General features: G+C 44.9%; 1 protein-coding gene across 1 annotated transcript in view; it reads left to right on the top strand.

Moving 5' to 3' along the window:
* ARL13B (ARF like GTPase 13B) overlaps nucleotides 1-13,750 on the top strand; it is a 49,033-nt gene extending 35,283 nt beyond the window's left edge. Inside the window, exons 6-10 of the mRNA XM_078615475.1 lie at nucleotides 2,713-2,915; nucleotides 3,550-3,661; nucleotides 6,333-6,576; nucleotides 7,135-7,257; nucleotides 9,401-13,750. Coding sequence (XP_078471601.1) covers nucleotides 2,713-2,915; nucleotides 3,550-3,661; nucleotides 6,333-6,576; nucleotides 7,135-7,257; nucleotides 9,401-9,477 — 759 coding nt within the window. The 3' untranslated portion in view covers nucleotides 9,478-13,750. The remainder of the gene's footprint in view (nucleotides 1-2,712; nucleotides 2,916-3,549; nucleotides 3,662-6,332; nucleotides 6,577-7,134; nucleotides 7,258-9,400) is intronic.
* The last annotated feature ends 102 nt before the right edge of the window (nucleotides 13,751-13,852 follow it).

Here is a 13,852-nt window from a genome sequence, read left to right on the forward strand (position 1 = left end):
GTCCAAATAAGTTCCCTTTGGTTAATGTTAGTTTCACAGTAGGGCAATGCTTGCGGTTTCTTCTGTTGCACGGACTTCCTGACTGCAAAAGCCATCGTGCTGATAAGGAACTTTGCTGAAATTAGTCAATGCAGAAACTAATGGTCAGCTATGAAAAAAAAAATGTTAGAAACTAAAATGTAAGCCATCTAAATAAGAACAGGGCTGTTCGGACGCTGTCTTTCCGAAAGCCGTCCTCAGGTGAAGAACAGGGCTGTTCGGACGCTGTCTTTCCGACAGCCCTGTTCTTCACCTGAGGACGGCTGCTTGCGTTGTGGCCGAAACGTCGTGAGAATTGTATTTTATTATGTGTTATTTTTATTCTTTTATTATTTCCCTTCTACGTGACTTTACCGAAAGAACCAAGAAGATCTAAATAAATTTCGATTTAAAGCTTTCGTGACTGCAGGGATTCATCTTCTTGGTTCTTTCGGTAAAGTCACGTAGAAGGGAAGTGATAAAATTATTTCGGCTACAACGCAAGCAGCCGTCTTCACCTGAAGACGGCTGCTTGCGTTGTAGCCGAAACGTCGTGAGAATTGTTTTATTATGTTTTATTTGTATTATTTTATTACTTCCCTTCTACGTGACTTTACCGAAAGAACCAAGAAGAAAGATCTAAATAGTTGATGTGCATGTGTGCAAATGTACTTACGCTTGAATTGGTACCGAAGCTTAAGTTTGAAAAGTTAAATTATTTGAGACGGTAAATACTTCCCTTGTTAAGCATTGTTAAGTAAAGAAAAATGTACGCGCGGTAAAAAGCCTGTACTTTCACAACGTTGCACAGCTTGCATTCGCTCTTACTTGATTCTAAGAAAAGGATGTGCTTCGTTGTAGTAGTTACTATGTTTCCGGGAAGCTCAACTTGTCAGGCCCAACCACAACCGCTCAACCGCTATCGCCACCCACCACAGTAGGTGGCCCACTCCCTCCGTCTTTCTAATGTTGGCCCTTGTCCATTGCTCACAAGCCCTGCTTTGCTCCCCTGCTAAATACACCCACTAGTTGGGTAGCTCTGCTCTTTGATTTGAGCAGGATCAGGGGCGCAACTATGGGGGGGGAGGGGAGGTACATGGCAGCGTTATGCGACGCATAGGGGCGCAGTCGGCCACAGGATGGCCCGAATCAACAGAAAAATAAGTTAAAAGTGTTAATTTTTTAAATATATATTCATAAAAAATTACCCGTGGTCTACCATGGACCAAGCTTGATTAACGCATCTGACTATCATATCAATAGAGCGTAAAGTTGCACGATCTACCTCCTTTAAGGAAATCCGAGACTGATGGGCTTGCTCGAAAGCAAGATGCATGATAACTTCATTTCGAGTATTGTACCTTTAAATATTTTATAAATATCGTCACTGTGAGACTTGTCTTCATCTAAACCCAATACGTGGTGCAACTAAAATCATATATTTAGTTATAGCCTACGTATGATTGTACGCGGGTTAAAACCATCCGTAGCTTTTTCAGTAAAAGTGAGTCGGGAGAAAGGAGGGGGGCCCACAGTCGCATCTTGCATAGCCCACCCGTTGGAATAGGTCATTGCGCCCCTGCGCAGAAGGCAAGGAAATGTTAAACAGGGGACAGAATCCTAACTTGCACTGAAGCTAAATAAAATAAAAAAATTAAAAAAATTTAATTTTGAAAATAATATGTGACTTTACCGAAAGAACCAAGAATATGAATTCCTGCAGTCACGAAAGTTTTAAGTCAAAATTTTGCAGTGAAGCTTTGCAACACCAAGACAGCCTTTTCTAAAAATCCAGGACATTCCCGGCCAAACCAGGACATTTGGTAGCTACACGGTTTCAACAGTGGTAGTAGTGCTCGTATTATCTGGACTTTAAGATGCTCTAGAAAGTGAAAGCCACCACCAAATGTTGGCATAATTATGAAAAGAACTGTGTTTTGTGGAGAATATGGTAATAAGGATTACCATCTTCCAGAAAATGATTATGAACGAGCTGCTTTAAATAGAGCAGCGGCTCTTCTTCTGGAAGATGAATCTGAGCAGCTTCTGGTGGTGTTCTGTCCTCTGGGTTGTGACGCATTGCTATGGAGAACTTGTCTTCTGGTCCATGATTCTGAACAACTCGTATAAAACACATCTTCTCAGAGATAAATGTACACTATTTTCTGGCTTACAAAGACACACCCCCAACGTGCGGTGAGGCGAGGCAGGGGAGGCACAGCCTCACCGGTCATACTCCAATGAAAATAGCTGTTACGAAAAGTAAAAAATTATAACATGAAAATGTAGATTCTTCCACTGTCATTTCTGTATGATTCCAATAATTTTGATAGTCAAAATCGCCAAATCTGCGGAGCTCCGCTGCAAATACAGGGAGACGAGAGGTGAGGCAGCGACGAGCTCAGCCTCCCCTCTGATTGCGCAACCCCTCAGAAACTGGATGTTGCGCGGACAATAAGCGCGTGCCTGTAACTATCTCTCTGTAATAATTGGAATCGTACAGAAATGACATTTATAACACAGATCAGTGGAATTTTTTTTCGTAACAACTATTTTCATTGGAGTGTATGACAGTTGAGGCTCTGCCTCCCCTGACCGCACGTCCCTGGTGTAAAATAAGGTTATAGTAGCAGTGCTCCACGAGCGAGCGAAACCAACGGTCTCACACACGTACCGGGAATTCGTCCACGGCAGGAGACGTGTTCGGCCGTGGTTGGCAGCGGCAAGAAGCAGGACCGCGCCATCGTGACCGGGCTGCACTGGATCCTGCGCACCATCAACCACGACTACGCCGAGCTCAAGGAGCGTGTGGAGCGCGACACGGCCGCTCAGCGCGCGCAGGAGGCCGCCCAGCGCAAAGAGCGCAGGGAAAGGGTCCTGCGGGTTCGCCAGGAGAGGTGGGTGGCGCTTGCGGTGATCATCATTATTATTGATAATCATCATCATCGTCAGCAGTAGCGGCCATGATTGGTTGTCTGTTGGATGAAGTCCTCCTCAAGCCACCTCTCACAATTTTGCGATGCAACAATTCCGCCCAGAAGCTGCACACGAGCTGGCTTCATCGATCCGTCGCCTACGTGGACATCATTTTGGATGCGCTCCATTCATTGGCTGCTACCCCGTTATTATTCTTAGCCATCGTCCGTCATCCCTTCTCGTGACATGTCCTTCCAAAGGCCACTTACTTTTATTAATACTATGGATGATCTCATTAAGCTGCGTATGTTCTCGATTTCATGTGTTGCTCATTCCATCTTAATCCCAAGCATGCATCTTTTCGTACATCTTTGCGAACGTCTCAGGTTTTGTTCTATATCGTTAATGTCATAGCAGGTAATGTCAGAGCATGTAGCACACACACACACACACTGATTACAATTATTCTTATTTTTCAACTAACAGTGGAGTGTTAGCCAAACAAGGGAACGCGCCTGAGAGGACATCAACCGTGGACACGGAGCGATTAAATCGGCTCGTGTGCAGGAGCTGGGGCTCTGTGTGAACGAGCAGTGGCGTGTGTGCTGTACTCAGGGACCAGCAAGAACGCGAAGAGGCGGAGAGACAGGGGAAATCTGTGATGGGGGACGAGGGCAATGAGGTGATGGAAAACCCCTTCCAGCCGATTGAGAACGTCATCGCCCAGGTGACCGAGCTATATCAACTTGCTTTTGTGGTTTCTAGCTATGGAATGGTTACCCTTGCCAAACCCCCTGCCCGCAATTCAATTAATTGTACCGTGCGTCTCGTTTCTTGCACCGTCACGTCCGTACGGTCTTGTTTGTGCTGCCGTAGGTGTTCCGTCTTGTGCACAAATCGCCCCGGAAGCAAATTTGTTCGCATGGAATTGCCACCGATTGAAAATCATACATTCATACGCGCCCAATTCGATCAATGAGCGCAATAATCGTGCTCATTATGTAACGTCTGTATTTAAGAAGGTCTCACTGACTCTCTCAAGGCCCATGACTTTTTGGGAAGGGTCCTGCACTGAGGATGTTTGGCCGATTCCATTCCTGAGCATTTGGCTTCGTGTGGGAGGAGACCCGAGTACCCGGAAAAAACTCGGAGACAAATCGATATTAATTGATGAATGTAAATCTCTATATGCCGACCAGCTGCTTGATGAGCTACATTTAGACAAGCTGTAGTAGCTCGTTTGAGCATCACAAAACTTACATTACAGTCAGCTCTGTTTAACCGAGCACCTCTATGTAATCTGCCTCCTGTTAATCTGCATTTAAATTGATCTACAAGTAGAATGTGCCAAAATGTTAATTGGGTTTTCCCCCCCCCAAGTCTATAGATGTCACTCAGAGAAAGGAGAACATTTCTTGTTCATTAATCCTTATAGCAACTATGCTGTCATGGCGTAATGGTTAGCAAACTGCACTTGCAACCCAGAGTTTGCAGCTTTGATCTCCCGGTGCGGCAATTAAAACTGTGGTGCAGGGTTCTTTAAATAATCGCCCCCACCACCTCTGTCCACCCAGCAGGTCACGGCGTGCTGCGCAATAAATTGGGGTGCCACGGTGGCTAGATGTTGACTACCTCGCCTGGTATACAGCAGGTCGTGGGTTCAATCCCGACTTTGACGTTGCCTGCTGTATATTTGTAGTTTGCGCGTCTCCCTCTCTCTTTCCCCGTGGAGATGGTAACTACCTCATACTTAATTTGGAGCTTAGGGTAACTACCTCGCCTGATATACAGCAGTTTGTGGGTTCGATCCCGACCCTGATGCCTACTGTATATTTGGAGTTTGCGGGTTCTCTCTCTCCCCCAATGGTCGCGTGGATCTTTCCCTCCACATTTAGAAACATGCGTTTTGAGTATTTTGCACACGATCAGCCACTTCGTTGAGCTATCAGTTGTGGCCAGGTCGCTTTTGAAACAGTGGGCCTTACCTGGTAAAATAAAAAATAATACAAATGATAGGTGCTCCCACCTGTTTCCAAGGCGACTGACCAGCGTACTAGAGTAGGCTAAATATCCTCTCTAGAGGTCTCTGAGCAAGTAATTACAGGGCTGCACCTTGTATAACAATTCCTTATTAAAGCTATTTTATAGCTATATAAATCAAGTGTGTTTTATAGTGTACTGATGTTAAACCTGCTTGGCAACAACTCCCAGAGGAAGGCGTGTGGTTCAGGTTAAAACTTCTGAAGAATCCTATCACTTTAACTTCAAGAAATAAATTTTGTTAGTTGTACGTACGTATGCAGAACTTCTTTCGCACCGTACGTAGCCAGCCGCACTAATAGTAGATGCTATTCGTAGGTACGTACTTGTTAAGTAAAACGAGGTCACCTATAAACGCAAATCAAATACATCCATCTCTCTACCTCCCCAGATGCGCATTTCCCCCCCCCATTTTTAGAGATGGCAGTACAGCAAGTGGGTTTGTGACTCCTCATATGTGTGGGTTTTTCCTGGGTGCTCCAGTTTCATCCCACATTAAAAATATCCCAATGCACAACCCTCCTGCAAACGTCATGGGTATTTCTTGTATAAATAAATTGCATTATTCTCATGGAGTGGAGTAGTGCCTCACTTTGCGATGAACCTGGCCACCTAAGTTAAATTCCCAGCCACGGCAATCATCAGGAGCGAGTGATATCCTGCTCCCTACCCCGCATCCTTCACCAGCTATCACGGCCAAGCATGGTGAAGTATGGTCAAATTACCCTCATGACTGACACATAATGAGGAGGCCTACATCCGACAGTGTATTGACAAAGTTCTGTAAACATTATTACATTATTTTTACAGTATTTTGAGATGTAATCACAAATCTATCACGGATGGAAAATCACCCGAAATGTGCCTGATCTCAGCAGATCTCAGTATCCAGGCAGGGTTGAACCTGGATATTGAATTGGTGTCATAGGCTGCTGTAGGGCTGTCCTACATAGTGGTCATCCAGCAAAATCGATTGTTGGACTGTACTTATATTCCCCCCACGTCAATGCTCCCCACACTCACCAACCCTGCTAGTGAAGGCCATGATACACTCAGGCCTTCGCTGCTAGACGTGTACCGACCATCTTGGTGAAGTATGGTCAAATAACCCCCGTGTCCCGCTCGGCGTGGAGAGGCCCTCATCCAGCAGTGGGTTGACAAAGGGGCTGTACATACACGCACTGGTACATGTGTATGTATGTAGAACTTCTTTCGCACCGTACGTAGCCAGCCGCGCTAATCGCAAGTGCGAAATGTGCACGAGTGGGTCTGTGCTACTGCCGCCGTGTTATCTCACACGTGCGTGTATAAACTCGCGCGAACTGGCCGTCACCACCGCTCCGTCCGCCGCCGCGCAGAACGAAGATCGAATGAAGCGAGAGAAGGACACGGCGAAGAGGAGCGCGAGCGCCCTCAACGGCGAGGTGGTGCTGCAGGAGAAGGAAACGTCGGCTGCGGGCAACGCGGAGCCCGGCTTGGGGGGGGAGCGAGGCCCCCCCACGTTGGGCGACAGCGCGGACGAGGTGGGACGACCGGCGAGCGGTAGCGCGCGTTTCCAACACTCGGAGGGCGACACCGACCGCACCGACACGACCAGCGCCGGTACGTTCACGCCGTCGACGCTGCAAGACTTCAGAATCTGAATATGTATGCTGGGGGAATCCGATGAGCTATTAAGCTCTTTTTCACAGATGTCCAGTATTTCACAGATGCTTCTGTTGTTGAGTGAGCAAAACCCCAAGGCTTCCGAGAGGTTTACAGCTGGGCTGTCCGATTATTTAAGTAATTGGTTACTCTGCCGAATATCGGTTCGATTACTCAACTGATCAGATAACGTGAAAAAGTCCAGGCCTGTCCCCCTCCATCCACATCATGGCAAAGCATCTGAGCACTCATCAGGACTACCTGTAAACCACGTGATTGGGCATGTGCAGGTGAGTAATATGTAGAGCTGAGCGATCCAATCATTTAAGCAATCAATTACATGTAACATGCTCTTAAAATTTGCGTACGTGACATGCATTCAACATGTTCATGTTACAATTTGTAATGTTAACATTGGACACATCCGAGCCAATTGGTGTTTCGGATATTCCTACTTACAGACTCGACGTTCAGGGCTTGTTTCCACCGAGTGTAATTGTTGATGGCGTTCCACAGGCGTTGATGAGAAGCCCAAAAAGAAACGCAAGAAGGTGAAGCGGAACAAGGTGGAGCCCGCCAACTTGGACGACCACACGGAGGGTGGCACCACCGCCTTCACGGCCACTACTACTTCTTCAGGTCAGCAAAACACAAACAAAGATCTCCCGTATAGCCTTAACAAGACTGTTGGGACAAGTGCTGTTGGCGACCACCCTATGAAAGGCAGAACGGTACACGAGGGGGTTGGTTCAAGTTAATTTATTAGGTATAGCCCTGTGAGCCATTCGGCTCTTGAATCGGGTGCAACCGCAACAAACAAAAAACAAAAACATGAACAAGAAAACATCTTAAAGTGACTATGTGCCAACAGAAAATCCAAGAAAAGACAGCAAAATATTGCAGAAAAAGCACCGTACACCAACGCTGTGTGCAAAAATCCCAATGGGATGCAAGTCAAACAACAACAACCAGAATACAACTTAGATTAAGGCCATCAATCTAACTCTGTACTACAACAAACAAACATGGCCAAACCAAAAAACTTTTCGAAAATCACCAAAATAAAGCCATAAAAACAATGAGACAGTGATCATAACAACACCACCCCCGGCCGCCTTTGGCTCCCCAGTGGCGATGTTTACACACCACACCAGGTACTCATTTGAGGCTGAGTCGACCTAGGGAAGGCCCAGGACCGGTTCAAATATTCGCCGCTGTTATTGGCCGTGAGCGGGAATCGAACCGGGGCGGCCGTGTTCGTAGCACAGCGCTAGCGCTAACTACGACACGACCACTCCAGGTGAGCTTGTGCTGCTCCCACACCCAGTCATGGGACACTGCACTTGAACTCGACCTGTAATGCCACCGTGTAACGTTACACCGCGGGGTAAATAGGCATGAAGCAGGGTGAAAATTAAAATGGGCGTCGCCTGCTCTTGAAAGGTCAAGATATCACCGTACGTTCGGAGAGTTTCACGGAATACGTCGTAAACAATCGTCACTGGCAATTGCCATCGGTACCGGCACTGGTGATATATGGTGAAATGATCTTGCCACGAACCGTACGGCGGTGGGGAGGTCCTCATCCAGCAGTGGATTGACCAAAGAGACGTACGTTAACGCTTATTCCAATAAGCCAGGGGTGGGGAACGTCCGGCCCGCGGGCCGTACAAGGCCCGCAAAATCATTTGGTCTGGCCCTGCCACGGCAACCGCAGGCGGGACTCGAAATTCAATAAATCTAGGAGCAAACCTGGAAAAGCAGTTGCGAGTAGCAACATCATCAATAGCAGCTAACATCACACGCCTCACCAAAGAGAAGCAGTTCCAGCCATCGCATTAGGGGTGAGTTAATTAAATGTTTGACCAAATATAACGGGCTAATTTTTAAGTTGATAATTTTGTATGGCCCGCGAATGATGTTATAAATATCCAAATGGCCCTTGGCAGAAAAAAGGTTCCCCACCCCTGCAATATGCAATGTAAATTCACTCGCCCAATTCTTGACAAATCTGATCGCTGCGCCCCCTAGTGGGCAACTAAGACGGCAGCTTCTAATCACACACACTTTTCCACTCTGTTTTTCGTGACAAGACACAACTCTATCTGCCATGCCAAGTTTTGATCGATGCACGCTGCCAGTGACAATTGCTGTCCTCTCGAATTGCCCGAGTGTATCGTGGCCTTCACTTATTGGATGTCGCTAGAAATAGGCCAGTTTGCCTTGTGGCGTGCATCCTTAATAACATAACCGAGTAGATAATACTGTCTTCTTGGTTCTTTCGGTAAAGTCACGTAGAAGGGAAGTAATAAAATAATAAAAATAAAACATAATAAAATAAATAATACTGGTAGGAACATCTTGGTTACACCAGCCCACAGGGGATTATTGTGTCTGTCCGTCGTGCTTGGAGGGCCTGGGTGGGGAGGGGCTGGTCACCCCTGACTCGGAAATGGCCCCAAATTTTTATTTAAAGCTTTCGTGACTGCAGGGATTCATATTCTTGGTTCTTTCGGTAAAGTCATGTAAAAGGGAAACAATAAAATAATAAGAAATAAATGTATTTATTGTTTCATATTTTTACGTTTCATATTTTTATGAAACAATAAATATTTTTATTTTTTTATTATTTTATTGTTTCCCTTCTACATGACTTTAGCGAAAGAACCAATAATATGAATGGCCCCAAAGTAAAAAAAATGTTACCGTGTGTTTCCAGATGTCCTCAGGCCAGAACATAATACCGGTTGTTGTTGTTGTTGCATTTTTTTTTTACCGACAGATGTTCGGGGACGACCACTACCACCACTGGTCCTGCGTCCCATTCCCAACAGCGAGTCCAATGACGTTCTCAACTAAAAAACCAACCCACATAACCCACGGCATGGACAAACACCTGAGGACTCATCGGGAACATCAACAGACCACCCTAGTCGTCACGTGAAGATCAGTCCATATGGGATATCTGATCATTTAATTATCGGTCCAATTATGAGTTTGATTACTCGACTAATCGAACAACACGAAAATCGTTGGGAGGGGAAAAGTCGCACCTCTGTTCCTACGTGTCTCTCTGGACGAGAGGTGATGATGTCGTCAGCATCATCAGCCACATCACGCTGGTTGTGGCTTGTAGGGGGTTTCCCACCTTCGGGAGGCAGGATGTGGGGGTAGCCCCAGTTTTTAAAGAGGCCCAAGCAATGGACCATGAAACAAATAGTCAATTGCAAACTTTTAGTAAAATAATTCACGTAATCGATTAATCGTCTGAACTCTAATCATGTGTTTTCATCACTATTGAGCAACGTCAGAAACTTGCATTTTTTCATCTTAAGAACACGGGGTGAAAAGTCATACTGTAGTCAAGCTGCTTGGTGGGTTATTTCTAATTGCGGCATATTGGCTAGAATACTGAATTTAAATTGGTCAGAGAACGTGTTTATTTTAAACTGAAGTATAAAAATACAGCACTAATTTGGTTCACTTGACACTGTATCAGATATGAAAAATATAGAGACTTAAAACTATCAGTGACCAAACTGCAGATGGAGCACATTTCCTTTAGGTCTACCGATTAACGTTTTATATTTTGATAAAGACTCAAACGGGTTTCAAAAGAGATTAGCATGTTTGTTACGATTTATTTTATTCATACCTAACAGAGAATGTGTGTGTTTCTGCAGAAAACAAGAGTGTGTTATTTAACGCGATCACAAATACTGTCGCATGATGATGAAAGGAAACTGTCTGTAATTCAACGTGGGACCACAGGACTTCACAGACAAACCATGCCTTGCAAGGAACCATATTGGTGTTCCTGAACAAAACAAACGCATTGTACCTTCTGCTAATAATTTGGCACGTTTAGTATTGTCGCCTTTTGTTATCGCGCAAGGCTATCATGAAAGTGCTCCATTTCACAGATAAAGTCGGCGAATCCAGCTTGGAGGCTCAGTGGTAGAATGAGCGGTAGCGTTATACCCAGGTAATTCTTCAAATGTCGATTATTTAGATCGTAAAAAACCTGGATACTTAACGTCCACTGCAGTGCAAATGGGTGCGTATTCATGGTTAATACATCCACAGTATTAACCAGGGTGACCACTGTACTTGAACCGCAAACCCCTGCAACATCCGGCAGATGCCCTACTGCTCGGCCACGTCGCTGCCCTAAGCAGCCTAATTTTTTCTACGAACGCATTGATTTCAAACCTTCACATGATGGCTGCATGCAACTCCTACATTCATTTTAACCAACTGTAGATGTATTTCATACTTGTAAAGCCAATTGGCTCATGTACACTTTTATTTTTATCCTCTGTGGAGCCCCTGAGTAAGGTGATATCAAAGTCATGGATTTATGTCAGTTCATTAGTTTTACATTTTATATGTCGTTTGAAGTTATATTTACAACTCAAAAACTCAACCACATAAATCATTAACACTGCTTATAATGTAAAAATATGTAGTGGCTGATGTTTTGCGTGAAGGTGTTTCTTCAGAACAGATGGAGATGGTAGGGATAGCTGTAGGTCGCACTTTATCCTCTATGGAGAGGATAAATGTGACTGTTGGTCATCTCTGTTGGTCATCTGGATGGTCCGTTCAGAACTCTGGGTTCAAAGTGCACAAAGGGGGTGGGTGTGACCAGGGCCATGCCTGGCCACCTTCGTCTCCCCAGTGCTGATGTTTTCACCCTGCATCAGTTACTCATTTAAAGTTGATTCCACTGAACGGAGGCCCAAGACTCGTCCCGTATGTCTCTTGGCACTGATATTAGCCATGGTAATTATTCGGCGTCTCTTATTTCCCCTCTCCCACCCCTTTACGGAGGCCACTGGGTCCACTAACTTCAGGCAGCAGCATCCCTTCCCACCGTTGGCGATCATATACACCATATTTCGCTGTCGAATAACAGTAGACTACTTCTGCAGTCAACTTAAAACGGTTTCCTAGCTCTGTCAAAATTACAAAGTTTCCTGCAAATCCCCAGAATAAAGTGCAACCTCTAGCATTTGGTTCTGAAGGAAGACTGTCACGTGAAACTTCAGTTTGCTATTTATTGCTCCTTTGCAAGGCATTGTAAACAAGTGTGGAGGTTTTTGTTTGTTATATTTTGTGTTGCCCCTTTGCACAGAGTGGCCAATGCAGTCCCTTATTTGTTTTGTCGCTCCTTTGAAGTGTTTTTATTTGTCATTTTGAACGAGAAAGTCCACATGCCGCAGAACCACCTGCTTGGAGAGCAAGTTTGTTTGCCACCGTGATTTAGGTACAGGGTGGCCCAGCTATAGATACCCATGGTTATTCATACTCTAAGGGCTGCCTGGCTTTTACACGAACACAGCCACACATTTTACTCAGGTTTTACGCAATACCATTCCTAATGACATACCGAGGCACATCTTTCTGAGTTCACCTTTCAAATACAAATTCATCGTTGCATGCGTCTAATGAATTCTAAGCATCACGTAAATGTGTGTATATAAGTACAGCCCGTTTGCCAATCTACTGCTGGATGAGGGCCTCCCCATGCTGTGCGAATCGTGGAAGTTATTTGACCATACTTCACCATGCCGGTCAGTGGGTTGGTAAACGCATGGGTGTTGGGGTGTACAGTACAATGACTGACCTCTGCTGCCCACCAAAAACCCACATCCTATAATACCTGTTATACTTTGGTTCTTTCAGTAAAGTCATGTAGGTATAAATTAAATCGCGACGTTTCGGGCGCAACACAAGCGTCCGTCATCAGGTGGGACAACCACAGCAGGAAACAATTGCTGCATGGTGGTCATTGATCCAAGCACTAATTTAGGGTCAACCCTGCTTAGTTTCTAAGGTCTGATGAGATCAGGGACATTCCAGGGGTTGTCCTGGCTGAACAGAGTTTGTGTGTGGCTGTTCCCAGCATCTCCTGCTCCACGTAGGAAGCATTTAAACTCCCTCTACCTTCAGGAGTCGGTTGTTGAAGGCATCGCACTTGTTCAGACTGGCACACGAAGAACCTTGACCTTGTACTTTGTACCTCCAAGTTCGCGTTTCGTAAACATGTGTGTACGTTCCAAGTAGTTTTATTCTGGGTAATTTGGTCAGGGCTCACGTGGTGAGAATTTTTCTCTTTTAATTATCGCGATAGCCATCTTACATGTGTTGTGTGTGTACATGTCTTAACTTCATGTAGAGCTCATTTAAATCGATTGGCGAGCTTAACATTTCTAAAACTGGAAAGATGTGGATTGTGAGAAAGTTTGGGAAACCCCGATTATATCTACACATGAACATGTGACCATCTTGCATACAAGGGACCGAACCAACATTTATTTAGAATCATTGGCTGCGAAAACTACACCAGAATGTGTTTTAGAGTAGGCTTTTAAAATTATCTGTCGGTCCCAATAACCTCTCTGGACCAACGGACTATAGCCAACTCTCAAAAACTGTTCATGGATCACTGCACCAATAGCGTAGTTTTAAAACTTAAAAATACTAAATCGTAGTGTCTGGAAGTTTTTTCAAACCACTTCCCACATTGGCCTTGCAGACCACAGGTTGGGAACCAGTGAATTGTTACCTATAGTACGATGCACTCCAATTTTTTACTTTTTAATACCTATTGCTTCTTCACAGCTACGCATTTATGTAAAAAAAATGTCAGAATTCACTTCCCAACAAGCACGGGTTTTTTTAATGTGTACTTTATAACGGCGATGTTCTAAATGACATACATTCAGCTGTGCTGTACCTTTTTAATGGAATACAAATATCAGATTTCTCTATCGCTAAGAGGTCGGCCATGAAGTCACCAACATCAGTATATGTGTGTGTAGGTTCCAGGTAGATTATTACGTTATTGGATCACGAGAAGTGGTGGCTGCGACTTGGGAGGGGAGGAGGGGGGAGGCCTTCGTCCAGCAGTGGATTGTCCGTGGTTGATGATAACAGGTAAACTTGTAGGTGTTGTTCACAGCTGGTTTGTAAACGATTAGCATCATTTTGGATGAAGGCCGTTTTATGAAGAGCACACTTTTTTCGTGCGCGTGTACTTTAATGGCAGTATTCACTTTATTTTGTTACAAATACCTTGCCGTGTAATATGCGCGTAGTCAATAAACATATGACATTGAAAATTGGATCATTTTATGGTTTGATTGTATTCATTTTGGTTTAATTGTATTCATTGGCACTGGTAAGAAACAGCCGTAAGTCGTTTTACAAGAATGACCCAGTTTATTTT

This window comes from Lampetra planeri, chromosome 47 (genome assembly GCF_965212315.1).
Source record: "Lampetra planeri chromosome 47, kcLamPlan1.2.h2, whole genome shotgun sequence".
Classification (NCBI taxonomy): domain Eukaryota; kingdom Metazoa; phylum Chordata; class Hyperoartia; order Petromyzontiformes; family Petromyzontidae; genus Lampetra; species Lampetra planeri.